This window comes from Terrapene carolina, unplaced genomic scaffold (assembly GCF_002925995.2).
Source record: "Terrapene carolina triunguis isolate 2854851 unplaced genomic scaffold, T_m_triunguis-2.0 Scaffold95, whole genome shotgun sequence".
NCBI classification, from domain to species: Eukaryota; Metazoa; Chordata; order Testudines; family Emydidae; genus Terrapene; species Terrapene triunguis.
This window is the reverse complement of record NW_020664446.1, coordinates 3,379,308-3,407,118: the sequence shown is the minus strand read 5'-3', so window position 1 is coordinate 3,407,118 and position 27,811 is coordinate 3,379,308. Positions and strand designations below refer to the sequence as shown.

Sequence of the window (27,811 nt, the reverse complement as noted above, 5' to 3'; positions counted from 1 at the left end):
CAGCAGTGGCCCCAGGCGCTGCTGTAGCCATCCGAGGCCGTTGCTGTGGGGTTGGTAAGGCTGCTGCTGGGCCCTGCACCCCAGCATTGTGGGGCCTTGCCCATTCCCCAGCCGTGCCAGGGAAAGCCCCCGGTCAGCATGGCTCGGGGAGCGCAGCGCAGACCCAGGGCGGTGTGTGTGCCAAGAGGTGGTCTGTGGGGACTTGTGTCCTTTGGCCCTGCTCCTGCACAGATCGTTGGCCAGCCTCGGTGCCTGGTTCCTGGGATGGGAAGGGGAGGGAGGAATCGGCGTGGCCGGGGCTGAATCGGTGGCTGATCCCCTGGGAAGGGGCAGGACTGGAGCCCTGCAAAACGGAAGCACCTCGTCTCCAAGACAGCTCGATCTAAACCCTATGTACCAACCCGGCTGCCCAGCGGCCTGGCTCGTCCTCAGTGACATTCCACCATGGACAGTCATAGCGGCAGCGTACAGCACCGTGCGCCTGGTTGCGTCTGCCCCTTGCTGCTCAATAAACCTGGATCTGTCTGAATGAGCCAGTGTGGTGTGAGTCTGGTCTCTGGGGTCCATTCTCTGCTAGTGTGTGGCACTGCTGGGGTGGGGTGCAGAGCTGCGAGGGTAAAGGGGCACCGTTCACTAGGGCACTGCAGACCCTACGGATTCAAACCAGGGAACCCATTTGGCCTCGAGAGCGCTCTCTGGCCATTGCACTGGGACAGCCCCGGGGTCACCCCATGAGGGTCCAGTGGACCATCTCTGCTACAGTATAAGAGGGCAGTATGTGGCTGTTAGCTACTGGTATGAGCCCCCAGCACTGTAATTTCTAAGTGCCCTCAGTAGGTTCAAGGGTTAACGACAGCAGTGGAGACTGGCTCAGCTGCATTGTCCTCGCTGGAATTGTGCTGATTAGCACCAGCTGAGGATCTGGCCACCGGCTGGGGCCTCCCTCCTATTCAGATTCTGAGACCGGGCCCGTCACCGTGGCATCTGGCCTCTTTGATCTCACAGGCTGAACCCAGCCCAAAGTGAACGGTTCTGCTCTGATGCTGAGGCGGGTTCCAGGTGTGAGGGTTTGGGTCAGGAGAGGGGGCCAGGATCTAATATTCAGATACCTGCCCAATTGCCCGTCAGCTGCTGGGAGCTCCATGCACAAGATTGGGTTGGGCGTCGTCTCTGGAATGGCTGGGAGCTGTTACCACCTGACTGGCGGGCTGCCCTCATGCGATGGGTAGTGTCCTCCGCTCAGCTCCTAGTGCACAAAGGTTCACCAAAGCAGCGTTGCCAATGCTCATGATTTTCGGTGCTTCTCCTAAAGCCCCAGCTCTAGGAGTCCTGTGACTAGGAGAGACGCTCACCGAAAACAGGACCCAAGTGCGATTGAAACCCAAAAGGCAAAGAAAACACCCCTCGAATGTATTAGGGGTGCCCCTTTTCTCCCGTCCGGGAGGCCAAAATCTGGAGGTTCACTGGGTTGCTTCGGTTAGGCTGAGACAGCGACCATATGAATCAGGGTGTTCTTGGGGTAAACTCGGATAGTGCACCCTGGCCTGCTTCTCCGGACAAGCGAACAGCAGCTGGCCAGTCCCTGGCTAAGAAACCCCCATGCCTGCCCCTCCCACCAGCCCTGTGCCCAAAAAGCCATGGCCCTGTTTCCCATCGGGGACATGCTCACAGCTGCCACCCCAACCCCCACAGCCTGCAACTGCCCTCCAGGGAGCGGCCCCAGAGCCGCGCGGACATGCCTGCAGTCTGTTCCCGCGGGCGGCCCGGCCAGCGCCTGCAGCTGGTCTGTCCCCATGAAGGGGCTTGAGGCGCTGTCTGCTGATGAGCAGGGTGCTTGACCGCCCTGGGGCTTTCCTGACGGCTATGTTGGGCTTTGGGTCCAAGACTCCCGCGGCCGGCAGCCATCGGCCCCCTCCGGCACAAGGGGAGTTTTCAGAGGCTGACGGTTTTAAACCAGCCTCGTGATCTTTGAACGCTAAGGGTTGGCCAGGCCGAAACCAGGCTCAAGAAATGCCTCCTTCCCCTCTCCCGGCCCACCACCCTTTGGGCCAATGCTGGCACGGGAAAGCCCCTGCCTTTGGCTGAGGGGAGCTTTCCAGCCAGCAGCTCACAGCAGCACCATTCAAAAGAACAGCCTCCTCTGTGGGGGGACACTGCCCAGATGTCAGCTGGGCGCGCTGGATCCTTCCCTGGGGGAAGACCCCCGTACTCTGTGGTCCCCCAAGCCATCCCCATGGTGGGGAGGGGAGCCACACCTCCAGCTTTGCCTGGGGATCATGCATTGGCCCAGATAGGCCCGTCCTTGGGGTTGTGACAGCAGCTGCTGGGGGGGGTTGGTTGTAAGCCAGCCCTGTGGGGTTGTGTGTAGGGCACAGGTCCTGCCCCCCCTTTGAGTCTGACCCTGATGAGGGGGCATCTTGTGATCAGAGCCCTCCCACTCGCCGACCCTAGCAACCTGCCTGACAGCAGCTGGCCCTAGACCCGCCACCTCCTGAGTAGCGCCCCACGGCTGGGTGTGATGGAGCCAGTGAGGAGCTGGGATGGGGGGGGGCGAGGGGGGTTAGCTCAAGCTGTTACAACGCCAGCTCATAGCAATGTGGGGTCAGTCACGGTGGTGTGGAGCTGGGGCACCTCCCCGCCGCCAGCTTCATTAAGGTCTGCGCTTGTGAGGCCTTCAGCTGGGCGTTGGCATTAGACTGCGCCCTGCTCTGGAGAGGAGCGCCTTCACAGCCGGGGTTAGCAGCCACCAAAAAAATGATGGCGCTTTGTTCTTTGGGGAGGCAGGACTCCTGGGTTCTCTTCCTGGCTCTGCTGCTGAATCGCTGCGTGAGGTGGCACCTCTCAATTTCTCTGCCGCTCTCCCCGGGCCGCTGTCGGGCAGGAACAGCTGGGTTTAATCAGCCGAGCAAGGAGCCCAGGGAGGCGACCGGCACAGGAAATTCCACTTTGCAGAGACACTGATCCCTTAGTAACCTTGGGCAAAATCAACCCCCCAGCAAATGGGGCTGCGCCGAGGGCGGCAGGGTGCCAGGATGGCACGCGCTCGGGCAGAGGGGTGGGGAACGAGATCTCAGTGTCCCCCCCCATGGCCACTGGCTGCTCTTTAACACCACCGAACAGGGACTAGCCAGCAGGTCCCGGCCCAGCGAGCTGCGGCCGGGCGCGTCCATCCAGAGCCAGTGCTGGGGACGCGGCCGACTAAGCCCTTGAGGACCCCGCATGTGTGGGGTGGGGAAACCCCTCGGCCCGGCCCCGGTGGGGACAAGGAGCCCCAGAGCCGGAATCTGGGCGCAAGGGAGTTGGTGGCTTCCTCCACCCGCCCACAGGAGGGGCAGAGATGCCAACGCTGGGAGATCGGTGTCCCCACGTGAGCTGGGTGCCCCCCTCCTGCCTCATGCCTGGCATCCTGCCCAGCTGAACTCCAAATCCGCCCTGCCCCAGGCTGGTCCGCACAGGCCCAGCCAGGGAAGGGTTAAGGGGCTGGCCCTGTGAGTGGGCCAGCTGGCTTATAAACCCCAGGGCTTGGGGGCAGGGAAGCAGTGTGTGCTGGGAGGAGATGGCTCAGAGCATGGGGCCCTGCACTGGTAAGGCTGGTTTTACCCCCCTGGGGCTGGGCTGCCCCACATGGTCCGGGTGAGGATTAGCTAGTGCATAAGTTCTCTTCCTCCCCCTCCTCCCCAGCTGGCCTGAGGAGCCAGGAGACCTGGCGGGAGGAAGGCAAAGCAGGATTGCTACCTGGTCCAGGGCAGCAGCTGGTGCAAGGTTCAAGACCACTCCCACTCGCTTGCATGGGGGGCGGGGGTGAGCCCTGGTGTCCGGGCCACGCTCTGACTCGGGCCATTGCCCCCCGGCGATGGAGCACGGCATGACTTCCTGGCCTAAGCTGCGTAGCGGTGTTAAAAGTGGCAGCCACGGCCTGCCCCAGAAGTGGTCGCATTTCAGCAGTGGGTGGCGTGTTCCTGCTCTGGGGCCCTTGGGGATCCTGCAGGATGAAAGACGCTGGAGAAGTCTGTTAGCGGGGAGAGCTCACTGCCCCCCCATCTCTGTGCGTACCCTGCTCTCTAGCAGGAGCTGTCAGCAACTCCCCACATCTCCCCCTTCCACGAGGGGTTCTGTGTTCCCCACGTGCCAGGTCCCCCAGTCCCCACCCCCATGGCAGGGGCTCTGTGTGCACCCCCCAGCCCATCACCAGCGGGAGGCTCAGCCGGAGGTGTTAATTGGGGCCAGGCCCCCGCTGTTTGAGCTACAGCCCCTTGCAGAGGTGCTTGAAGCTGTGGCTGTACTAAAGAGTTTGCAGGGGCTTCCCACCCCCGGGGCCTGGAAACCTGGCAGGGCTGCCAACCCCTCACCCCATGGGCTGCCCTCTGCCCAGCGCTGTCTAGCCATGCTGGAGGCAGCCAGCTTCCTCCCAGGGCAAGGGGGTGTGGGCCCCCTGGAGAGAGGAGGAGCCGGGCGCCCCTTTAGCCAGGGAGGGCAGAGCAGGCCTGGGTGGGCCGGTGCTGCAGGGCGGGGTGGCAGGCGACAGACTAGAAGGAGCTGCCGGGGAAGGCCTGGATGTGCCAACCTTGGCCAGGTGGGAGGCTCAGTCCAGACGCCTGCCCTGCAAGGAGGGGGCTGGGTTGGCGCTGCCCAGGACCCCCAACCAAAGGGGGGGGGGGGTTGGCGTGGGTCTGCCCAGAGCCATGCTCAGGCCCCGCGGGTGCCTCCTGCTAGTGATGGGGTGTGATAACTGTCTGACGCAGCGCAGCAGGGCATGACCACCCCGCTGGGCCCAGGGATGGCTGGGGGCGGGCCACAGGGCAGGAGGTGGATGGGCTGGTGGGTGGCACAGCCCTGTGCCAGTGGGGGGGTGGGGAATCATGCTCAGGGAATGGGGGGTAGCAGGCCCCTAGCACTCTGGTCAGTGGCCTTTGCTAGTTGTTGGGGTGAAGGCCCTGGCTCCTGTCTGGTCTTCCCCCTTCTGCCCCCCCCCCCCACCCACAGGAGGGGGCCAGGCACCTGGCTAGCACAGGCTGAAGAAGGGGGGGCAGGAGAGTTCCAGCCAGGACTCCCCATCCCAACCTGCAGCCCACAAGCCCCCCTCCTCCCTAGCACAGCTGTCCAGGGGCAGCAGGGGAGGGGGCCCATCACTCCCTGGGGGAGGAGGGAAGGGCTGCTGGGCCATACAGCTCATGGTAGTGCCCCTGCCCTGGCTGGAGCTGGGCCCGTCCTCCCCACGAGACAGCAGCCAGGTTCCAGGTGCTTCAGCGGGGTGGGGGGGGCGGGGGCTGCACCCCACCCACCACTTTCAGGGAAGCATGGTACAGTCTGCTTGGGTGCTGCCCCCACCCGGGAGGGGCCTGTGGGGTCCATGTCCCGGGCACCGCTCAGGGCTGGTGGGTGGGTGGTGGTCCCTGCCCCGTCCATGTGGCAGAACCCCCCATCTCAGTTCATGCCGACTGCCCAAGGCCCCTCGCTGGCACGAAATCCCCTCCAAGGTGCATAAACACCCCCCCACTCCTTAGGCCAATAGCAAGAGGCTGCCCAGCAGCCAGCCCTGCTCCCCCTGGGACAGAGCCCCCTCCTCAACCCCCCTTCCAGTCAATGAGGCCTGAGGGAGCCCTGGTGAACAGCTGGCCATCGACCACCTGACTGTGTCCGTCTCTGGGTCCGTGCTGCCCATCCCTCCCCCCATTCCATGGGCTGAAGATCTGGGGTTTTCTCCAGAACCGCCCCAGCCTTGCAGCAGGACCTGATTTCTGCTTCTCGTCTGGCCGTGTTTCGGGGGGGGAGGGCAGCCGTCGCTCTGCAGCCCTGCCCGATCTTGCCATCACGGCGAGAAACGCTGCTCAGTGCTTCCTGCCGCAGGAAATCGGCAGCGGACCCCCCCCCGAAGCAGCGTGAAGAATCAGGCGGAATGGCCTGGCTGTGGAATTCCCCCAGGGCAAGCAAGGGGGGGGAGGGGGGAGAACCACATCTGTTGGGAACTTGAAAACTCCGACAAGAAACGCTTCCATTATCCCCCCATGAACAGCCCACCTGGGCCCAGGCCTGGGCGGTAACACTGCAAGGCCTGAAAGCTGGGATGGGAGAAAAGTTCAGGACTTTGCCAAGGTGAGTGTGGGGACTGGGACTGAAAGAACAGCTGCCGCCCATAGCTCCTTGATCCCCTTGTGCTTTACAGGCTCTTGGGATAGAGATCCCCCCACCCCCCTGAAATGCAGCTGTCTCTGGGGTGGAATAAGGCAGCTGACTACTAGACACAACAGGAATTAGGACTCCTGGTTCTATTTGCTGCTGAGTGACCATGGGGAAGCCTCCTCCCTTCTCTCTGCCTCTATTTCCCCATGTGCAAGGTGGGATAAGGGGTCCTTGCATCCCAGGGGGTTTAAGTGCTTGGAGACGTTCCGTTGCAAGGCCCCTGTAGTGTTACTATTAACGATGGGCTGGGTCAACGGCTGACACTTCTCAGAAGTATTTCACCCATGGATCTGAACCTGAGAGGTGGGTTGTTTCCTCTCCCCCCCCCACACACACATACACACAATGCCTGGTCACACTCTCTTTCCAGCAGGTCACACTTTATTAGGCTGCTGTTCCAGTCTGCGCAGGCTCTGCAAGGGGAGGGCGCTCGGCTTGTTGGTGAACGGGTGCCACTGGCCCTGGATGCTGGGGTTGTCCGTGTGGAAGGGCTTGCGGATGCGAATGATCTCCAGCCCCGACTGGTTGGCCAGCTTCTGGACCAGCTGCGTTATCTCAGCCACTGTCTTGTCGGCGATGATCTCTTCCCTCACTGCTCCGTTCACTGGAAGGGGAGAGAAGAACCCAGGGAGTTAGCCCAGACCCGCTCCTATCACCGGACACACAGGCTACGCAAGGCTAGTAATAAAGCACATGTCTGGGATCCCTTTAAATGAGGCGCTGCAATGTGAGCTACATGGACTCCCCCCCTCCTCTCCCCACTGCTGAAATGCAGCCACCTCTGGGGTGGAACGTGGCAGCTGTTTAACCGCGCGCAGCAACACTGCACAAAACTTGATGGGATGCAAAGGAGAAACAAATTTAAACTGCAGGGGGCTTGGGGCGGTAGATCACCCTCCCCATTTGGAATTTGGACATTGAAATATTGCCCTGATCCACGCCTGCTTAGCTGTAGGTCTGGGCGCGTGGCTGCAAGCCAGATCCCTCTGTCCTTCCCACCCAGCTACCCCTCGGAGGGGGATGCAGGAGAGACTCCTACACTTCTGCTAGCTTTGGGCTGAGGGGGCGTCTGGCTGTTCTGCCCCCAGCAGGAGGCACAAGGATCTGCGTCTTGTCGGCTGCCTGAGTCATCCAGCCCCCCCAGGAATAACCGGCCACGTGCTCCTGTGGGCTCCACAGGAAGACCCCTGTCTTGGCACCGTCAGTGTGTCTATGTGCTGGCACAGCACAGCGAGGGGGCCGTCTTCACTTCCCTCTGGCCTCCCACCATCGGCGCACCTGGCCCTCCCAGGGAATCAACGTGGCCCAGGCCCAGGCAAGCCCCCTTCCCGCCAGACCCCGGGGCGATTCCTGTGCAAGCCGGGGAGAGGGGCAGCTGCTATTCTTAGCCTAGCGTGATGCGATCTGCAGTGGCAGGTCCCGTTCCACGAGCCTGCGCTAGAGCCTCCTGCGGTTCTTCATGGCCTGGTTTTTAAAACCCTCCGCAGCCCCCTCTGCTCAGCCAGTGCTGTCTGCTCCGCTCTCTAGCCGTGCTGCTGACAGGGGCTGGGCCGGCCGTGGGGGGAACCGAACAGGAGAGCTCCAGCTAGTGCCAGGGCAGGCTCTCCCCGCACCAGGGCGCCTGCCTCTGCTGAGCGTCGGAGAGCGGTTCTGAATGGGCCAGTTACCGGCTAAAGGGCTTAGGGAGCGCGGCGCTGGCGCTGGGGGCGATGCAGGCTGCAGGACTGCTGGCCTCAATACCCTGCCAGCCGCATCCAGAGGTGTCAGTCAGGATGGGCAGGATTTTTGATCGGTGCACAGGCACCTTACAAAGAGCCCGACAGGAAACCCCACTGGCCTTTTGGCTTAAAGGCCAGCGAAGGACTCCTGCTTCCCCGTAACAACCACCGCGTCCCTGCAGTGAAGCCAACAGCCCCTCCAGCCTGACCAAGGGGAGAATGTGCAACGAGGCCCAGGCGGGAGATCCAGGGCCAGGAGTCTTTCCCGAGACCCCCCCCCCACCAGCTATGGAGAGTCAACGGCACTTGTGGCCATTAACCCCTTTGCTGCTGGGGGAAGAGGCCTTGGCTTTCTCCAGGATGGGAGCGATCTTAACGAGTGCTCAGTGAATGGCACACAGCCGGGTAACGCGCTCCCAGCAGGAGCCTGCCAGAGAACTGGGGGTGGGTAGGAAGGGGGCAGGCTGGAGGGCAAGAAGGGGCAAGTTCTCCTGTAGCTCAGGGCTGGCAGGTTTCAGCTCCGCTTGGAGCAGCACATCCAGGGACTTGGTGTCAGACCGTCCTGGCGAGGACAGCCCAGTTCTCTTCCAATTGCTCCGGGTGTTCGGAACCCACTCTGCGGGCAGGGGGACGCAGGGCTGGGGAAGGGAGTTCCCTGGCGGGCATGGGGAGGGTTAAAGCGCCAGCAGGAAACTGCACTTTAGACAATTGCTGATCCTTCCAGAGCTGCTTGGGTTTGCCAGCTGGGATAGCCCCGCTCTGCGTGGTGCCCGGGTGGCAGCCCGGCTAAGGGGACTATGCGAGGGCACTCCTGAATGGAAGCCGGCAGGAGCAGGGCTGCACGCAGGCTGCAGAGAGCTACTGCCTTCAGTCAGACACCGAGCTCCTGAACGCTTCCTCAGCCAGAGCCAGGAGACAACTGGCCATGAGGCTGCAGGCCCAGCAGGGCGGGAGAGGGGGAACCTGACAGGGGGGCCTCAGCGGAAAAGGGGGGTTTGCCCAGTGACCAGCCCCCTCTTCTGCCCCTGTCCCGATTACATCTACCTCCTCCCCTCACCCTGCTCCAGCCCATCCTAAACGCTGCCCCTGAACATCACTTAGTCCTGCACTCTCACCCGCTGCGAACCATTTCTCTGGCTCTCCAAACTGCTCCCTTTTGCCTTCAGGGCCTTGCTACATCTCTGCTGGCATCCCTCCCCCCTTTCTGCTCTCCCAGGGACCCCAGCCTCCATAACTGCTCTCCCACGTGCCTCTGTCCTCAATGCCTGGGATACCCTTCCCTTCACAAACCTCCCGGGCAAATGGCGGCCCTCCCCTGAGCCACATCACTCCTAAAAACTTGCTTCTGCTGCATCACCTACAGGGAAGTACTTACCTTCTCTCCCCCTCTCCCCACCCCAGACGTGACTGACTGTGTCATCTGATCAAGTGCTAACAGGGCTCTCCTCGCCAGATCATCTAAGCAACTAAACTGAGTCATCCTCTTTTAGCAGTCTGGGTCCCTTCTTACCATGTGTTATATCCTCCCTTGTCTGTCTAGTCCATCATTCAGCCCGTAAGCGCTTTGGGACAGGGTCCTGTCTTCTGCCAGCAGCCTAGCTGCTTGGGTGCACGATGCAATTATCTCACCATTTCCAGTGAGCAAAACTCCGAGGCGGAAGTGACTTTCTGTACAGCTACCCCAAGCTCTGAATTGCCAAACAAATGGCCTACTACCAGCGAGCGCTGATTCTAAGAGGACATGTCTCAGATCAATGCATTTCCACACGTGATCCCATGTCGATACCTCTCTAGCCTTTCCATCCACAGCAAAATGCGGAGTGCTTTGCATTTTCTTCTCCAGACACAGTTCTTTACTCTGCTTTTTGTCTTATTTGTGCATCTGAGAAATCTATTCTAGGGAGACGGCACCACCTACCCTTCAGAAGGCGTACTGCAATGCTAAAATAGTACTTCTCTGGCAAGACGTTAAAAGCCCATTGAAACTGCCTAGATTTCAAATTAGCAGTGTTGCTATAACCACATACCTGCCAGGAAATGAGACAGACAAGGTGGGTGAGGTAATAACTTTTATTGGACCAACTTTTGTTGGCGGAAGAGACAAAGACAAACTTTTGTGCTACACAGAGCTGTTCCTCAGGGCTGAGCTCTGTGTAGGCTGAAAACTTGTCCTTGTCTCTTCCACCTACAGAAATTAGGCCAATAAAAGATTATCTCACCCGTCTTGTCTCTCGTGGATTTCAAGCTGACAAACAATGACTTAAATATAGTTGCAGGTCCAACAGCTCATCCTGACCAACTGCTGCGGTCTTACAATCACATTTTTCAATTGTTTTTTCTCTTCTTTGCTGCTGCAAGAGACCCAAAACAGGGGAATTGGAGTACATGAGGCATATGTGCTGTCAAAAGCAAGATTACACAAACTTTCTTCTAGTTTCTTGTTAGTTCTCTTTGTTGCTTTAACAACAGATGCATAATTTTCAGACTATGACTAAACTGGGTGTCCATTTAACAAAAGCCAGCATTTTCTTGGGCACTCTGACAGCACAATACGAACTGCACTATGCTTCCAAAAGCTTAGTCCCCGAATCCGGCCATCAGTCTGGTCTGGGTATAGTTTTACTTGGTGGAGTTTGATTCTCTCCATCCACAAAAGACTCGCAGCTCTTCTGGCAGAGAAGTCTGCTGTCATAAGTCTAGAAGCTGGGGCTTGTCTATGCTTGAAAATTAATTCAGATTAAGATAGCATGTAAATGTAAAGCACTAGCTAATCCTGAATAATTCCATGTGTGGACACTCTTATTCTAGAGTAAGAATGCCTAGGTCTGGTTTAACTTAATCCACTTTCAAAGTGGGTTTATCTTTTACCTTCATACAGCTCTTCCCTTTAATTCAAGCCTCTTTGATCTGGGAGGAAACACCCGCCAGTGTGATGCTTTAAACCTCCTGTTTTCCGGGATGACTGTTAAATAGCAGGGGAGTTCTCCACAAGTCTCCCCTTCAGTTAAGGTGGAAGCAGCATTTTTCATACTCACAATATTCTGCAACCAATGTGGGAGTTCGGCATTTCTGTGGGGTCACGTACACCACAACGCCAGGGTTCTGCTTGGCAAAGTCCAACACCTTCTCTTCTATGTAGCCTCTACAACAAAAAAGCAGAGAGAAATCAGAAGTGAGGGGTCAGTACTGTACCGCCTACGTGTGAGCTCTGTGACCCACCTTACAGAAGGCGTCAGGGTGCAGGTGTGCTCCCCCCACCTGGCACCTAGCAGCCCGCTGAGTGAGACACGGGAGCCAGGATGGAAGGTCTGAGTGCAGGGAGTAAGAGCTTAGTGCACAGATCTTAACGTGTCCTTCGTGAGTGGTCAGAGCGCCTGGGGGTCAGGGGTTGGCTGTACACTCCTATCCCCCACCCCGGGGGAGAGGTCAGAGTGCAGGGGTCAGAGCGCCTGCCTGCCCACAATAGAGGCCAGAATGCAGGGGTCACGGGACCTGTCTGTCCCAGGCAGCAGTCAGAGTGCAGAGGTCAGAGGGTCACAGCACCTGCCTGCCCCAGTCAGAGGTCAGAGTGCAGGGGTCACAGCACCTGCCTGCCCCCTTAGAGGTCAGAGTGCAGGGGTCACAGCACCTGCCTGCCCTGGTCAGTGTGCAGGGGTCACAGCACCTGCCTGCCCCGGTCAGAGGTCAGAGTGCAGGGGTCAGGGGTCAGAGCGCCTGCCTGCCCCCTTAGAGGTCAGTGTGCAGGGGTCACAGCGCCTGCCTGTCCCGGTCAGAGGTCAGAGTGCAGGGGTCAGGGGTCGGTCGGGACGCACCTGGCCCCGCGCGAGGTCTGCCCGCCGGGGCTGAAGGCCAGGCTGAGGCGCTGCAGCTGACACACGTAGCGGCCCAGCCCGTTGCGCAGGACGCTGCCCAGGTAGCGGCTCGGAGTCCCGCGCGCGGTCATGGCGCCGGGCGGCTCTTCCGGCTCCGGCCCCGCCCCGGACGTGACGCGGAGCTGTTGTGGTTCCGGGGTCGGGGGAGGATGGCGCCTTCCTTGCGGCACGTGGGGGGCCCGAGAGCGGGCGGGGGCGCGTGGAGGGCGCCGGCCTGAGGGGCGGGAGCGGGGTCAGCGCCGCTGGGGGGAGGGGGCGGGGGGCAGGAGGCGGCGAGGGGGTTGCGTGGGGGGAGGGGTGCAGGGGAGCAGGAGGGGGGTCAGGGGGCAGAGGCAGGGAGGGGGCTGTGGTAGGAGGAGGTGTAGGAGGACTCCGGGGGAGCGGGAGCCGGGCGGGGGGCTGCAGGGGGCTGCGGGGGATAGGCAGTTGCAGGAGGGCAGGAAGGGTTGTGGTAGGAGGAGGCGGCGTAGGGGGACTCCAGGGAGTAGGCGGGAGCCGGGGCTGCAGGGCGAGCCTGGTGAACTTGCGGTGCCCTGTGCGGGAAGCTGGCACCGGCAGGATGATGGGGGTGCCCCCCTGCAGAGCCCCCCTGCGCCTGCTGCCTGCGCTCGCCGGCTGGGCGAGGGGCCGGGGTGCCCCGCTGAGCACAGGGGCCCTGACTGGCCCCTCCCGGCGGCACTACAAGAAGGAGACGCTCCCTGCCTCCGAGGGCCCCATCCCGCCCGTGACCGTCACTGAGATCCGCCAGTACCTGCGAGCCCAGGGCATCCCCTTCCACGACGGCTACAGCTGCCTGCACGCGCCCAGCCACTTTGTGGAGGGGCCGGGGGAGCAGCAGCCCCCCGCCGGCAGCGCCCGCTACAGCCTCTTCATCGACAAGACCACGGGCAGCTTTGTGTGCACAGCCACCCTGGCCGAGGGCACTTGGCAGGACTTCCAGGCTAGCGTGGAGCTGAAGCACAAAGGAGTCCCTCAGGCTGGCCTGCAGCAGCTTGACGGGGCGGACCAGGCTGGGGAGGACGCCCGCCATATCTGGGACCGGGCGCTGCCACTCTGGGAGCTGCTGGATGAGGAGGAGACTCGGACGGCCAAGGCCATGTTCGGCATCTCCAAGGTGTCGGACGCCACCCTGAAACGCTTCGGGGTGCGCTATCTGAGGACTGCCCGCACCCTGGTCTTCCCCTGGTTCAGCCCCCGTGGCACCGGACTGAAGGGCCTGAAGTTGCTGGGGGCCGAGTGCCAGGGGGACACGGTACTTTACGTGGAGAACACTCTGCCCCGGCCAAGCGCCTATTACAACCTCTTCGGGCTGCCCCTGATCGGCCGCAGAGACACAGAGGTGGTGCTGACAGGCCGGGAGCTGGACACCCTGGCACTGTACCAGGCTACTGGCTTGCCCAGCTTGTCCCTACCCCGTGGGGCTACCTGCCTGCCCCCGGCCCTGCTTCCCTATCTAGAGCAGTTCAAGCGCATCACCCTGTGGCTAGGTGAAGACCTCCGCTCCTGGGAGGCTGCCAAGCTCTTCGCCCGCAAACTGAACCCCAAACGCTGCTCCCTGGTGCGACCCGGTGACCAGCAGCCCCGTCCCCTGGAGGCTTTCACCCGCGGCATGAACCTCTCCAAGATCCTCCGCTCCGCCCTGCCTGCCGGGCACAAGTCCATCATCTCCTTCCGCCAGCTGCGGGACGAGGTCTTCGGGGAGCTGTCCAACGTGGAGCAGGTGGCCGGGGTCAAGTGGGCCCGCTTCCCTGAGCTCAACAAACTCCTCAAGGGCCACCGCAAAGGGGAGCTCACCGTCTTCACAGGTGACTGGCTACCGGTGTGAGGGCGGGGGCTGGGAGAATGGGACTCCTCTGGCAGCTTCAGCCTCCATCTTTGAGCACTTCATCCCTCTGTCTTTCATTGGCCTGGTGGGGAGGGGGGCGTGGGGAAGGGTCTCTCCATTCCTGCAGAGGAGCTCTTGTCACTCCCCTTGTCATTGATAGTATTCCTATAGCCAGGACTCAGTCGAGGTGGCTGCTGCAGACTGGTGGGTTCCTGTTTAATCCTCTTTTCCCCGCCTGGAATTGGTGGTAATGTCATGCCCTGCACCGTAACAGCTGACTGTGATGTTACCAGGAGCCAGTCTGATTTCCAGTAAGGAATGAACAGCAGGAGCTGCCAGACATTGAAGAGATAAAGAGCCTGTTTTCATACCATTGGCCTTAGAAATAATATTCCCCCTTGTTCCCGCCTCCACTGGAAAATGTAAGATACCTGCAGAAGTTTCTCAAGGACTCTTGGGCACAGCTGATCCTGTTGAAGTGCATCCAGATTAACGTGGCCCAGTTTCTTTTTTCCAAGCTGCTTTAAGTAAGTGATGTGTAAATTCCCTGTGCGGCTAGCCCGCCTGTTACTGCGAGCATGGTCACGAGAGGTCGCATGCTAGTCCCGCATCACTGTTCTCATCTGGAGAGCCCTCTTGTGAGGGTGTCCAGCAGCGTAACTCAGCGCAGAATCTGGCCCTTCAGCATTAGAGACAGAAAAGACCTGTTGGGTCTCATTGAGTCCTTGACCGGAGGAGGGCTGGGCCCTACAGGATCTTCCCCAGTAATTTCCCCACCCCAGATAAGTGGCTCCCAACTAAGGAGGTTCTTCCCTAGTCCTAGTCTCTATTAGGAAGAGTTTCCTGATGTTCAGCCTCCCGCAGCATTCTCTGGCAAGGCAGGAGAGCCCGGGGGCTCTAGCTCTCATTTAACCCTATTTCCGTTGAAACAGGCCCAACGGGCAGTGGGAAGACGACCTTTATCAGCGAGTACGCCCTGGACCTCTGCATGCAGGGGGTGAACACCCTGTGGGGAAGCTTTGAGATTAACAACGTGCGCCTGGCCAAGATCATGCTGACCCAGTTTGCGGTGAGGCGGCTGGAGGAGCAGCTGGACCAGTTCGACGAGTGGGCAGACAAGTTCGAGGACCTGCCGCTCTACTTCATGACCTTCCACGGGCACCAGAGCATCAAGTAACGTATCTGCCAGCAGCCCCGCTCTTGCACATCCACCCTCGTGAGACCTTTGCACCATGTTCACCGTGGAGGCAGTGACCTGCCCCCAGAATATTTCGTATTGATATAACGCGCTGTGGGGCACCCGGGGGCGCAGGGACTTCCCCAGGGTCACACAAGAGCTGCCGGTAGAGTCGGGATTAGAACTAGGCACTTCTTGGCTCCAAGTCTCGTGCCCAGTCCACTGGACCACACCTCCGAGAGGAATCTAGGGGGTCCTGTGTTGCTATGCAGACTGTGATCTGGGGCGCTTAGATGGGCCGGTTGGAATCACCAGAGCCATTTGGTATCTAATGCCAAGTGTATGCCTGGGGCTCAAAACAGGTCAAAGACTCTGGCTGCAAATGCTGCCGTCTGTTGCGGGACACTAGAGGGAACACACCCTTGCCTCTGGGGGAAGAGAGCAGCAGCTTTACAGACAAGGAAGGGTCAGGCCTTTGGTTTGGCATCATACAGCCCAAAGTGTGTCTGTGATGCCTTCTGTCCAAAGCACCTTGTGCGTGTCGATTTAATTAACCACACCGCCCAGCCTGTAGATCGGGTGCCAACCCCTGGTGTAGCCGGTAGGCTGAGGTGGTGACTTGCCCAAGGTCTTGCAATGAGTCAGTGGCAAGCTGGGAATGGCTCTTCAGAGTCCCCGTCCCATGCTTCAACCACAAACCCCTCATTCCTCCTCTCACCTTCACAGGAACCAGCTTCTCTGGTGCCTCATTTGCCTGGGCTGAATGCGTGTGACTGAGGCAGCTTCTTCTCCTTTCCCCCTCAGGACGGTGATCGAGACCATGATGCATGCGGTGTACATGTATGATATCAGCCACGTGGTCATTGACAATCTCCAGTTCATGATGGGGCAGGAGCAGCTCACTGTGGACAGGTGACCCTCTTCCCTCTTACTTGCTGTGTTCCACTTACGCTTCCTCTCCCCGGCTTCGAAGCTCCTCATGCAGTCCTCTCTGGTGTAACCGGTGAACCTGGTTCCTTTGGGCCCCAGCTCACTTGTTCCCCTTCTTACCTGGACCCACGTGTCCCAGGGAGCCTTTCCTCATCTAGAGGCGCTGCCTGTATAATGTATTTAGGGAATCTGGTTTTATTACCATCTGCATTGTGGCAGCACCTAAGGGCCCTAAGTCATAGACCAGGCCTCGCTGTGCCAGGCGCTTTACAAACGCAGGACACAACGACAGTGCCTGCCCCAAAGAGCTTCCAATCCAAGTCATGAGTTTTTCGGTATCAGTCGATAAAATACCTTTGAAGAGAACATCCCGTTAGTCAGCGTCTGCAAAGTGAGCTCTGGCGTTTACACCGTTTCCGGGGTTTCGATTTTTTGGTGCAAAGTGTTTTCTCGGCTGGGAGTTTTACGTGACAAGAAGATCGGGGCAAAAGGGAGGGGGGAAATTGCTGCAGGTGGGTTTGTATTAGGAGATGCATTAAAAGCTGTTTTATCCGGCATGTTAGGGGAATAGGAGGTGCCGGTAGGTGAAAAATGCCGGTTAACTAAGAGGGAGGGAGTTTGGGTGTGGGAGGGGGTGGGGGCACGGGGTGCTGGATGCGGGGGGCGCTCATCTCAGGCAGCTCCCCGCAAGCGGTGACCTGTCCTGGCTGCTCCTAAGAGGAGGCGTGGCAAGCAGCTCTGCACGCTGCCCCTGCCCTGCCCCAAGCGCTGCCTGGCCAATGGGAGCTGTGTTTTATTTCCTAGAATGATTTTGTGCTTCTCCAGCCCCTGCAGAATCTCAAGGAGCGTTGCAAATGTAGCAACCTAACATACAGACAGTGCACAGGGCTCACTTCAGCCACTGCTGAAATGCGGTCTCTTCTGGGGAGTGAGGGGGAGCTGTCTGACAGTGCGCAGCAACACCAGGTAGCATTTTAGTGCTGGAAGGGCGCTTACTGGACTGAAGCGGCAGGGGGTTATAGGGAGACAGAATGTACCTGAGTTTTGTCGTTTGGCCTGGAGCCCAGGATTATGGGGTCTTTGTGATGCACAAGAGATGAGCACTTTGGTTTCTATGTAGCAGCCTTTCCTTTTAAAGAGGCACCGCTTGCAGTTTGCTGCAGCCTTGGGAAGCTGCAGTCAGGACCCCGTTGTGCCGGGCACCGTAAAAACACGGCAAGAGACAGACCCTGCTCCGAAGATCTTAGTCCAAAAATAGATTGACATTGAGATTTCTCGAGCGCTCGGGTCCCCAATCTCGATGGGGATGACACAGGACCAGGCCCTTCATCTCAGCGCCTCAAAGTGCTTCCCAAACATCAGTGGCCAGAGCCTCTGCTGATGCGAATGGGTGCAGCTCCACTGAAGTCAACCCACCGGCACCTCTCTCAATCCCCACGTGGGGCAGGGAAGCCTTAGTAGAGGGGTACACTGAAATGCAAAGAGATTAAGCAACTTGACTATGGTCATGCTGGAAGTGTGTGCCAGAGCCGGGAATAGAACCCAGGAGTCCTGACTCTGTCTGCTGCGCTCACCGCTGCATGGCGCCCTAGCTGCTAGCAGGAAGGATGGGGAGAGCCTGGGACTTGGGTGCTGTGGGTTCAGTTGCCCGCTGTGCCAAAGACTTCCTGGGTGGCCTTGGGCAACTCACTCAGTCTCTGTGCCTCAGTTTCCCATCTGAGCAATGGGGACAGTAGCTCTGCCCTGCCTCCCAGGGGCATCGGCTCCATCAGTGAGCCTGAGGTGCTCAGGTACTGCGGCGACGGGAGTCAGACAGTTCCTAGAGAGATGGATAATCACCAGGAAATGAAAGACGTAGAGAAACAGTGTCTCAGGCAGGGCTCATTTCACTTCCTAACAGTGGTGTAAGTTTCCCCTCTCTCCTCAGAATTGCATCTTGCCCTCACTTCATGCCCCACTGCTGTTGGGAACACCCCTCTCTGGCCAGCTGGTGACTGGCTGGTAGCCTGCTGCCGTTTACCATCCCCCAGCCCCATGTGAAATGACCCCCTCTGCTCGCTAGCTGGATGGAGAGCGGCATGTTTGATGCCACACTTTTGGCTCTTGGGCAGGGCCCGGTACCCTGCAGGAGCGGAACTTGTGACTCCCCAACGTTAGGCTGTCCCCTTGGGTGCCGTCAATGCCTATAAACTGGAATCGCCTGACTGCTCCTGTGAGAAGGGCTGAAGACAGGCTCCAGGGCTCTCTGGATCACAGGGAGGCCGGTCTCTTTATTCTGCTCTCAGATTTCAGCCCATCCAAACCCCCAGTTTATTGCTGAGATGGAACAGTGGGGGCTTGATCTTGTAAAGAGCTCTGCTTTTTAAAACTGGAGACAGCATGGCCATGCCTGGAAGAGGCATTTTTTTGTTCAAAGTCAGTAACAAGTGTTCTAGGCTAATGAGGGTGTGCTGAATCCAGATACGGTTGTTCCTAAGCTGTGTGTTGTGTACAAAGGCTTCTACAGAGAGGACGAGGCAGCCCATGGAAATCACTGACGGTTCAATCTTTACTACCTTTGCGTTTAGGATTAACAAACTTCAGTTGGATTTTATTGAGCTGCAGGATGTAATAAAAGCGAGCAAACAATATGCACAATCTTTGCTCACGCTATTGAATTTCAATTTTTATTTGGCAACAGGTACTCGGAATATTTGACTGTAATATTTCCCACCAGGAAAGAGCGTGTTTACGCGGCTGTTATATATTGAGCATTAGCACCTTGAAACAAAAGTGTGCAAGCTGATTTAACTATTAGAAACACAACACCTCATCTGAAAACACCTGCTTTGAAAACAAGTGAAAGTACTTTCTTGACTGAACGTTAAGAGGACATTTGAATGCACGCGTGTTAATGTTGTACTAGATCAAGAAACTTTGGGTCTTGACGGCGGCAGATTGAATCAACTTCGGTTTAGGTCTCTTGTTATGACACAGCTACTTATTTAATGCAACCATCCTAAGTGTCAGAGACATTGACACAACCTTGTTCCAGTTCTCTACGTTTGCATGCTCCTGCACAAACAAGCCATGCTGTCCTGTGCCTACATCACTAACGTTTGCACCCTCTTGTGCAGCCACAGAATATGGTGGTATTGGTGGTAGTGATATGAGCTGTGGCACCGGACTCTGTCCTCTTGTTTCCAACCCATTGTATTTGGTAGAGGAAGTATTGGATTTGGGCAGTGGGCCTGTTTCCAAACTAGTGCATGGTAATGAACCCGCTGTATGTGGAAGAAAAGAGCATGACTCGTTGGGGGTAGAGCTTCTGATGACTGACGTGTTGTCAGTGCTGTGAGCCTCTGGCAAGCCAGACACTTCACAAACGAACTCTTCTGTACCTGAGTCCAGCTCTCCCTGCCCAAGGTGTGTGAGAAGCTGATGGTGTCACGTCTTCTTGCCGTGGTCAGCAGTAAAGGAGGTAGAACCACAACCAGGCAGGGCATGAAATGGGAGCAGAGATTCCAGAACAGTGGGTCTGTAGTGTCATTTCTCACATGAACAGGAATGGGAAAGTACTTCGGTTCCCTGGCTATGCCAGTGTTCATCCGGAGCTGCCTACGTGTCCTTGTGCTATAGTGAGCCAGCGAAAGGCTCTGCGTTCCTGCCTGTCGCCATTGCAGTAGACAGTGTACAACCATTCTTGTGTCGTCTTCCTGATGTGCACACAGCCGACTGGTGTCGAGCGCCATGCTTCAGCCTCACCCGGAAAGCCACCAGCCAGAATGATGGTTTTATCACACGGTGCTTTTGTCTTTAGTGGCTCAGATAAAAATATGGCGAAGTCCTTCTTCTTTTCTGGAAGTGCAATGAGATTTCACCCTGTTACTTGGAAGCGGCATGTATCTGCCTTCCACCACTCTTCAGATGAGTCTTGTACCTCTTGACCATTTTTGCCTTGTACCATCCTTAATAGATTCTTGTCCTCCCTGTGGAAGTCTGCTCCTGTCCTACCTACTGTTTTTACACATATCGCTGCAAGGTCTCCAAATATTTTGGCTCCAGACAGCTTTCCTGTGGCTTGTACATCTACCACAAGACATCTTCTCCCAACAGGGGCAACTGTTGCTGGGAACTGGACATCAGCTGTCAGTACAACACCCAGTGATGCTTCTGTGCCTGTTCTGAGACGGCCATGTGCCTGCTAATGCCAGAAGGAAAGGCATTAACTTATAATTAAAAATCTGTGGCAAATTCGCAGTCACGGCTTCATAGCCACCAAAACCTGAAGTTCACACGACCTTGACCGTGGCTCGTCACAGAGGTGGAGGTGAGATCTTGTGAAGTACAAACTGACGTGAGCTCACCATAAAAGTATGACCCGTTGCCTCTGTGCTTGAAATGTCAGATTGTGAGCCTGCGTCGCCCTGGCATGTGGCTTGCCATTCAGAGCTTGTTCTGTTGAGTTTGGTCCAAGAACTCCACTTCCCATCCAGGCATCTGCTGGCCCTGACGCCAGTGTGTGCCGACCTGTGTGTTTCTGAAAGTTTATTGAGAAGTGGAGGCCTCCTAATCCTGATGTAAGCCGCTCTCTGTTCTCTGGTGTGGCCCATTTTAGTTCCATCAGTTTACAGTACAGAGCTCAACAGAACCATGTACTGCTGCCCAAGCACTGACGACATGTTTGCATCTCTCCAGTAGTCGTTATTTCTGGGTCTGTTGTCATGTGCAGTTGGTTGAAATGTGTCCACCTGGAGTTCTCGTTTGGATGTTTAACGATAAAGCCCATATCAGAAGCTCTTTGCTCCATTGCAGGTTTGCAGTTTTCTTCAGATTCAGAGCACCACGCTTTGCAAATACAGCCCTTGAATGGACTGGTTTTGCTTTCCCATTTCATACATTGGCTCATGCGATTGTGTCGATGGCATCAGGAACATGGAGTGTGCTGCAGTTTGTAGGCTTTGGGTCAGTCAGTATCGGATACGGAGCAGGTTGTCTCTGCCAAGCGGCGACTTGGGTTGCATGAGCGTTTGCCATCCAGAGAAGAGCATTTATGTCAATTTGGCCGGCTGTGTAGTGAACAGACTTCCTGGGAATCGGGTTGGGAGAAGGAGCAGCACCGTTCTCCATAGTTCGGAGGGTTTTCTCTGCTAGGGCTGTGTCCACCTTTGAGATTCCTTGGTAACTAATGCAGTGGCCGGCCTTATGGCCTACGACTCCTACCACTGATGTAGGAGTGTGGAATTTCAGGACCAGCTTCCTATGCAAAATTGCTGTAACGATTCCCAACCTCAGATGGCTCCAGAACGTGGCCTTGATTGGCCACAGGCAGAAGCTCATTCTGAAGCCAAAGCGTTGCTGTGTCAGTAATTTTGCTACCCTCACTCTTTGTCATCACAGACCCCACAAACGGGATGTAACCAATCAAGTGGTTCTTACCTTTACGGCAGCTAAACAAAGTCTTGTTTTGTGGCCAGACACCGCCTCCTTCATCTGTTCATTCATCTTGAAAGTAGTTACAGAGATGAGCTTCTGTTTAAGGGGCACTTCTTGACAAAAGATGCAGCATCTCCAGTCCATAGGTTTCACAGAACTAGACTGGCTTGTAATACAGACACTGGTGTCTTTATTGGAAGCACTACAGTTTGCCACATATCAGTTGCAGATCCTCTTGCTTTGCAGAACCGCTGGATTGTGCCTTTGTCAGCGTATTGGGCACGGCAGTTTCTGTGCCATGGGACTGATACCGTCTGACCTGAATGAAAGATGGACTCCATTCTGTCAGTGGCCGCTCTGTGTTTGACATCTTGCGTCTTCTCTTTACTGGCTGTGCCTCTCCCCCCCCCCCCCCCCCCCCCCCCCCTGCTTTACGCACATCTTCTCTACTTGATTCCTGGCAAATAATCCACAGACTAGGAAACTCAGGTGGCTCTATTGAGACTTTTTCAGTTCCATGTTTTACTGACAACTGTGACCAATAGGAGTGTCATAAACCACCGCCCCATCAAACTACTGTTGCTGTATTTGTAAAATATATCATCCCCACCGCTTCTGTGTTAATTCTCCCCTAACCCCAAAGCATGATGGGCTATGAAACCAAGGCCAAGCATTCGAGAAAATGATTTCACGTATTACAGGAAAAATAACTTCTGAGTTATGATTAACTTATTGCTAATATTAAGGTCTATGGATGACTGCATATTGTAAAGAGTTGAATACTAGGGTGCAAAAGGTGTTAAAGCCATGATGTGTGTCTTTTCAGTTCTGTTCTTAAGAGACTGAAAGGGAATTTTGCCAGACAGTGACAAGTTCAAGCACACCCAGTTGGTATAGCAAACCTTTCTAGGGAATTTTAACAGCTGTGTTTGCTTGAGGGTCTAAGCGTCAGAATTCAGCTTGGTGACAATCGTTTTCAAAGCCAACAGGTTCCAGTTATGGTAGAAGAAGTCGGTACCAGCTTTTAACAAAGAGTGCGACGAGACCCTTCTAGAGGATGGACTGAGATTTCTGTCTAGTCGAATGGTCCCATTTGTTGGAGCAGGAATCTGGCAATCAGGACTCCTGGGTACTAGTCCTGCCTCTGCCTGGCTGTGTGAATGTTGGGGAGTCCCTCTCCTTCTCCCTGCCTCCATTTGCTCATGTGTTAAGTGGGGATAATGGTCCTTTGAACCGGCCACCTCCATGGAGCTGTAGATGTGCAATGTGTCTGAGCACCTCATAATCATTAGCATATTTATCCGCACAGCACCCTTGTGAGGCAGGGCAGGGTTGTTACCCCATTTCGCAGATGGGGAACTGAGGCACAAAAAGGCTAAGTGATGTGCCCGAGGTCACCTAGTCTGTGGCAGAGCAGAGATTTAAACCCAACTCTCCCAAGTCCTCGGTTCACACTCCAACCATTAGACCATCTTCCTCCTCAATTGTTGCCTGCATGTTGGAAGCACTTCCCAGAGCCGTGCCACAAGCAATTTCTCTTCCTCATCAGCCCCTTGCTGTCTTGCTGTTCTAGACTTGCCGTCCAAGACTACATCGTGGGCGCCTTCCGAAAGTTTGCCACAGACAACAGTTGTCACGTGAGCCTGGTCATCCACCCTCGGAAGGAGGACGAAGAGCGAGAGCTTCAGACGGCCTCTATATTTGGGTCTGCGAAGGTGAGCGGCTATTGGGAATAACCCCAGGCTTGGATCTGCTCAGGCTGTGTCAGCAGCTGGCCAGCAGTCGTGTGTCGAATGGAGCAATTTACAATGGCCTGTCTTAAAAGAGTTGGTGGCCCATGCGGACTCCATCTCCCAGAATGCAGTGCTCTGTTGTGATGAGTCTTCCTGGCTGCGGGGGCCCTTGTATATGGCTTTGCACGGGATAGAAACGAGCCTGTGCCCATGCGGGGCTGTTCCCTTCAGCATTGGTAGCGGTTCCTGCACTTGGGTCACTGATAACTTCTGGTCTCAGCCCAGAGAGGAGCGGGTGTCTTGTAAATTGTGAGTAAAACTGGTTTAGGCAGATCCGGGTCTGGCACCTTCCCCTAGTATCGAGAATCCGCTTCCATAGCTCGGGCACCTAGGAGTGAAACTTCCAGTGGGTTTGTTTTGCAGTCCTGGTGGTAGCGCTTTCTCCCTTTGGGACCAGGGCGGGTTGGGAGCCCTCTTCAGGGAATAAAATAAAGAGTTAACAGCGGGACGTCAGCTAAGGGCATGCTCTGGTGAAGGAGAGACCTGCAGACACTGCAGTGAGGGAGCCAAGCGCCTGGGAAGAGGACACAGTCTGGAGGTTTGAGGATTGAGCCTGATTCTTCATTTGTCTTTCTCGTTGATGCTAAACTGGTGTTTGCTGTTACACCCGGAGCGCTGGAGCTCTGCCGGCTTAAGCCCCGGTGTAGGCGCAGCTAGGGCGACAGAAGAATTCCCCCATCGACCTAGCTCCTGCTGCTCGGACAGGTGGGTTAACTACGCTGGCAGAAAATCAGGAAGCTACAGCGCCAGAGCCGTGCCAGCGTAGTGCCCGTAGTGTAGACGTACTCTTAGCGGGGAGACTGGGGCGATGTGTGCATGAACAATCCTCCCTGAGCTGTATGGGGCTCTCTAGGCTAGCTGGGAGCACACAGTCTCTTAAAGGGGGGGAGGGGGTGTATATGAAGGCGAGTCCCGACATACAGCGGGGCATGGGGGCCACGCCAGGCTGCAACAGGCTCCTGCGAGCCACAGTCGTACATCTCGGTTCAGTGGGTTTGTCCTCACATTGCTTTAAACGGAGAGCCTTTGAGCTCCTAGTTTAACCCCTTCAGGGACAGCGTGGCAGAAAAGCAAGGAGCACAGGGGCTTTCCCAGCCACTGGAGAGTGACAGCTCATTGCAAAACCGACATTCCTGAGACATCACTGCCACACACCCCCCCCACCCACCCACTCCTCTGAGTCAGGAGTCTTGTCAGCGTGTCAGGCTAGGCAGAGCCCCTCCTGCCGCCTCCTCTCTCTCTAGCCTGGGCTGCCCCCCTCCCGTGGTCTCTGCCTCCTTTTGCCAGGTGCCCAGGGTGAGAAACTCCAGCCCTTTTCCCCCAGCCAGGCTCCTGCCTAGAGAGACTTCATTGTTCCGTGGGGTCGGGCCAGCAAATCCAAGCTGATGGGCCGAGGTTGCTCTGGAACGGCTTCCCAATCCTACTCATTCAGCCCTTTCCCAGCCCAGCACCTGTCGGGAATGCAGCCCCCAGGCTGCCCTTGGCGAGGGCTGGTAACTTCCAGCGCAGAACCAACTGGGAGACAGGGTACAAACAGAATCTGACACAGGCACGTCCCGCTCTGTCCCACTCACAGTTCGGTCATTGCCGATCCCACCGCGCTTTCCCCAAGCGCCAGGGGCTAAATTCCAATTGAGCGAGTCATGCTCCGCCTACCGTCTCCTATAGTTTTAATTGGCCGTGGAATTCTTCACTTCCTATCCCCTAGTGTTGCTGGGTGCTGTTAGATGTGCGTTCCACCCCAGAGGTGGTTGCATTTCCCAGGTGCACAAAGCATTTATGTTTGCATAGGCGCTGTCTGAAGTGCTCTGGGACCCCTCAGTCTGACAGGCGTGTGTCCAAGTCCAGGTACCTCTCTCCCCATGGCCTTCTCCTTTCTGTCTCTCGCACCCAGGCCAGCCAGGAGGCTGACAACGTGCTGATCCTCCAGGACAGGAAGCTGGTGACGGGGCCAGGGAAGCGGTACCTGCAGGTGTCAAAGAACCGCTTTGATGGGGACGTGGGGGTCTTTCCCCTGGAGTTCAGCAAAGCATCCCTCACCTTCTCCACCCCTGTCAAGGGGAAGGCCCGGCTGAAGAAGGTGAAAGATGACAATGGAGCGCCGCCGAAGCAGGCTCCAGCTGGGGGCAGCGGGGCCTCTAAGAAGCAGTGACCCAGCCCGTGGAATGGGCTGCTCTGGTGCAATCCCTTCCCCGGGGCACTCGGCCAGTGTGCACACAGCCCTGAGGGGAAGGGGCTGGTGCCCGGTGCTGGGGCAGAGGCGATGGGGACGCAGCACAGCCAATCTCCATCGGAGACTCTCAAAGCCAAGGAGTGTTCCCTGTGCTGCTGCCAAGCTGGCCTGGCCAGGCCTGGGTTTGCTGCAGCTCCTCGCCCCTCTGTGGGGGACCTCGGGCGCGTTGCGTTTGGGGAGGAGGAATCGCACACCTGCCTCTGCGTTACAGTCAGACGATAAGTTATAAACGGGCTCTTGGCTTAGAGCCTGCCGGTGGCCCACGACACCTCGGCTGACGGAAGGCGAGATGGATACAGGCTGGCGCACAGGGGGAGTCCTGTGTGTTATGCCCCCGTCCGTTCGCTTAGCACAGGTCCCCGTCGGTTTGTCCCTGGGGAGCCGTATGTCCGGACGCTGGGGTGCCGAGTCGGTGGAGCCTTCGGCCTGGATGTCCGTTTGCCAGACCCTCTCTCCTTGCTCCCGTCCCTGGAGTATTTCAGCCAATGTGGGTAAATCCTGACCCCAGACCCTGGCACCGAGCAGGACACGGCGCGGGTCACAAGCCAGTGTGAGTTTGCCAGGGGCTTCTCCACTCAGTCCCAACTGCACGTCTGGTCTGTGTCATAAAACTGCTGCTGAATTAGCTCCGGAGACCTCCCTCCCTTCACTCCAGGACTGGTATGGTGGGTTCTGCAGGCCCGTCTGGAAGGGCACCAGCAGAACTGGGCAGGTCCTGGGGCTGGGATAGCAGTGGCTGCGGATCAGGATTGAGAGGCACCGGCAGAGCTCTGCAGGGCTGGGCGAGCAGGGGGCTGCGGGTCGGGATTGAGGGGCACCGGCAGAGCTGTGGGGGGCTGTATGTGATGAATGAGGTGCATAGCCAAAGCTGTGGGTTGAGGGATACCCAGCTCCAGCCCACACTGTCCCATGAATCCCTCACTTCCACAAGCCCTGGGAGAAGGCAGGAGGGGAAGGGGGGTGCCCAGTGACTTGGGGGCTCATGGCAGAGAAGCAGAAGGGACACAGTTGATGGCACTTGTTCTTGCCTGGTGCCCTTAAGGCAGATTGTGGGGTAGGATTCTCTCGGATTCGAATTGCCCCACAATCTGGGGGAGAACAGGCCTGTGTGAATGCACCAGCAATAAAATCCCAGCTGTTCAGCTCTGCCCTTGCCCTGCAGCAGGCCATGCTGTAGTGACCTCTGCTCCGCTCAGCTGGGCTTGGATTCCAGCCCTCACTGCCCCAGCAGCGCTGGGTTTCTTTGAAGGTCAAATAATGCTGCTTGTGTCTGAGGCGGGGCATTGTGAAGGAAATGGAGCCCTCCAGTGCATGGGATGGGGGGATTTCTGAGAGGGTTTTATAACCGTGGTCCCAAAAGACATTTCAGAGGACAGTTTGGATTTATTCCCTCCTTCCCCAGGGTTTGGAACCCAGACATTGCAGCCTCGTGCTGGTGCGTGGGAACTGGACCCTGAATCTGACTTCACTCTCAGCTGACTGGAGCTCAGAAGGCAAAGGGAATCCATCATGCAAAGTAAATTAGGGTTTTATAAATCCCTCTGGCTAGGCCTGGCCGTGCTGGCTGGTCTCTAATGTGACCGTGATTATGAAATGGTTTGCAGAGTTCTCCTTGTATGGCCGTCTGCAATCCCCTGTGTGCGTAGGAAGGCAGACTCGGGGGGGGGGGAAGTAGTTTTCAGTGTCGAATGCTGAATACTGTGATTTGGGGTCCCATTGCACTAGGAGGGAAAAACCTCCACAGTGATTGGCTCTCTGCAATAATTTTGTACACACGAGGGTGTGAAAAAGATCATGTTGATCGGATATTTTGTCTACAGCTTGTCATTTGATTAAAAACAAAGGTGGCTTTTCCATGCTGCTTTGTCCTGGTTTTGTCCACAGGGTGTCAGTCTGCGTTAGACTTTCCTTTCAAAAGGAAAACTTGATGGAACTTTCCTCAAATTCCCAGGCTCAGGGGCAGTTCCTCTGCGTAGCACTAAGCGTCTTGATTTTACGCTGAGCTCAGAAATCTCCATTCCTCAGGCGATGGCTGCTGGCTGAGCCAGCACTTTCAGAGCGTGGGTTTGCTTTACCTTTGAATGACCCTTTGAAATTCACACAGGGCCAGATTGTGAGAGCCCCCCCACTCCCGGTGGGTAGACTCCACGTCCATGGAACAGTGAATTCACAGCAAGAGTGAAGGTGCTGGAGAGGGAGAGAAATCCAAACGCATCCCTGGAATACCACTGCTGGAAGGGTGTCAAGTGATTGACATCTGCTGAGTAGTGTCAGTCGACTGCTCTTGTAGGTGCAGTCTGTGGGCATACCCAATCCAGCCGCCCGCCGTCAGAGAAAGGAACCCGCCTGGATGATAAACACTCCGATCTCCATTACTTAGGAGGACGAGGGGTGTGCATCGCATGTCGTAACAGAACGAGGATAAGTACCGTCTGCGTGGGAATTGGAGAGGTGTACAGCCCGAAATCCCTAGTAGGGCTCCAGAGGGAGGAGGAGAGACCTCTCCCCAGGGTGCCTGGGCTGTCTTGGTGCACGTGCTGGGTTAGATGCTGAACCAGAGAGCTTTGTGCAGACAAGTCCAGGGATACGCCCGTGCCCAGGTCTGGGGTCAGCGCCGATCAGGAGGAGGCCAGGTGCCTGGACAGTTGTGGGACAGGAGGGTTGCCAT

At 57.0% G+C, this 27,811-nt stretch overlaps 2 protein-coding genes across 3 annotated transcripts; one reads left to right on the top strand and one right to left on the bottom strand.

Moving 5' to 3' along the window:
* Window positions 1–6,532: 6,532 nt before the first annotated feature.
* MRPL43 (mitochondrial ribosomal protein L43) lies at window positions 6,533–11,859 on the bottom strand. The gene is made up of 3 exons (XM_024206313.3): window positions 11,711–11,859; window positions 10,934–11,040; window positions 6,533–6,784 (listed from the first exon to the last, which is right to left on the bottom strand). Exons 1-3 carry the CDS (start codon window positions 11,839–11,841, stop codon window positions 6,555–6,557), a joined length of 468 nt encoding a protein of 155 aa, XP_024062081.1. The 5' UTR covers window positions 11,842–11,859; the 3' UTR covers window positions 6,533–6,554.
* A 419-nt stretch (window positions 11,860–12,278) lies between these two features.
* On the top strand, window positions 12,279–26,997 carry TWNK (twinkle mtDNA helicase). Of its 2 annotated transcripts, none has more exons than XM_024206314.3 (5): window positions 12,279–13,575; window positions 14,528–14,768; window positions 15,577–15,684; window positions 22,691–22,832; window positions 24,805–26,997. In XM_024206314.3, exons 1-5 carry the CDS (start codon window positions 12,330–12,332, stop codon window positions 25,060–25,062), a joined length of 1,995 nt encoding a protein of 664 aa, XP_024062082.2. In that variant the 5' UTR covers window positions 12,279–12,329; the 3' UTR covers window positions 25,063–26,997. The 2 variants fall into 2 exon arrangements, with proteins under 2 accessions (XP_024062082.2, XP_024062083.1); XM_024206315.3 differs by lacking the exon at window positions 12,279–13,575 and adding an exon at window positions 13,701–14,122.
* Window positions 26,998–27,811: the final 814 nt, after the last annotated feature.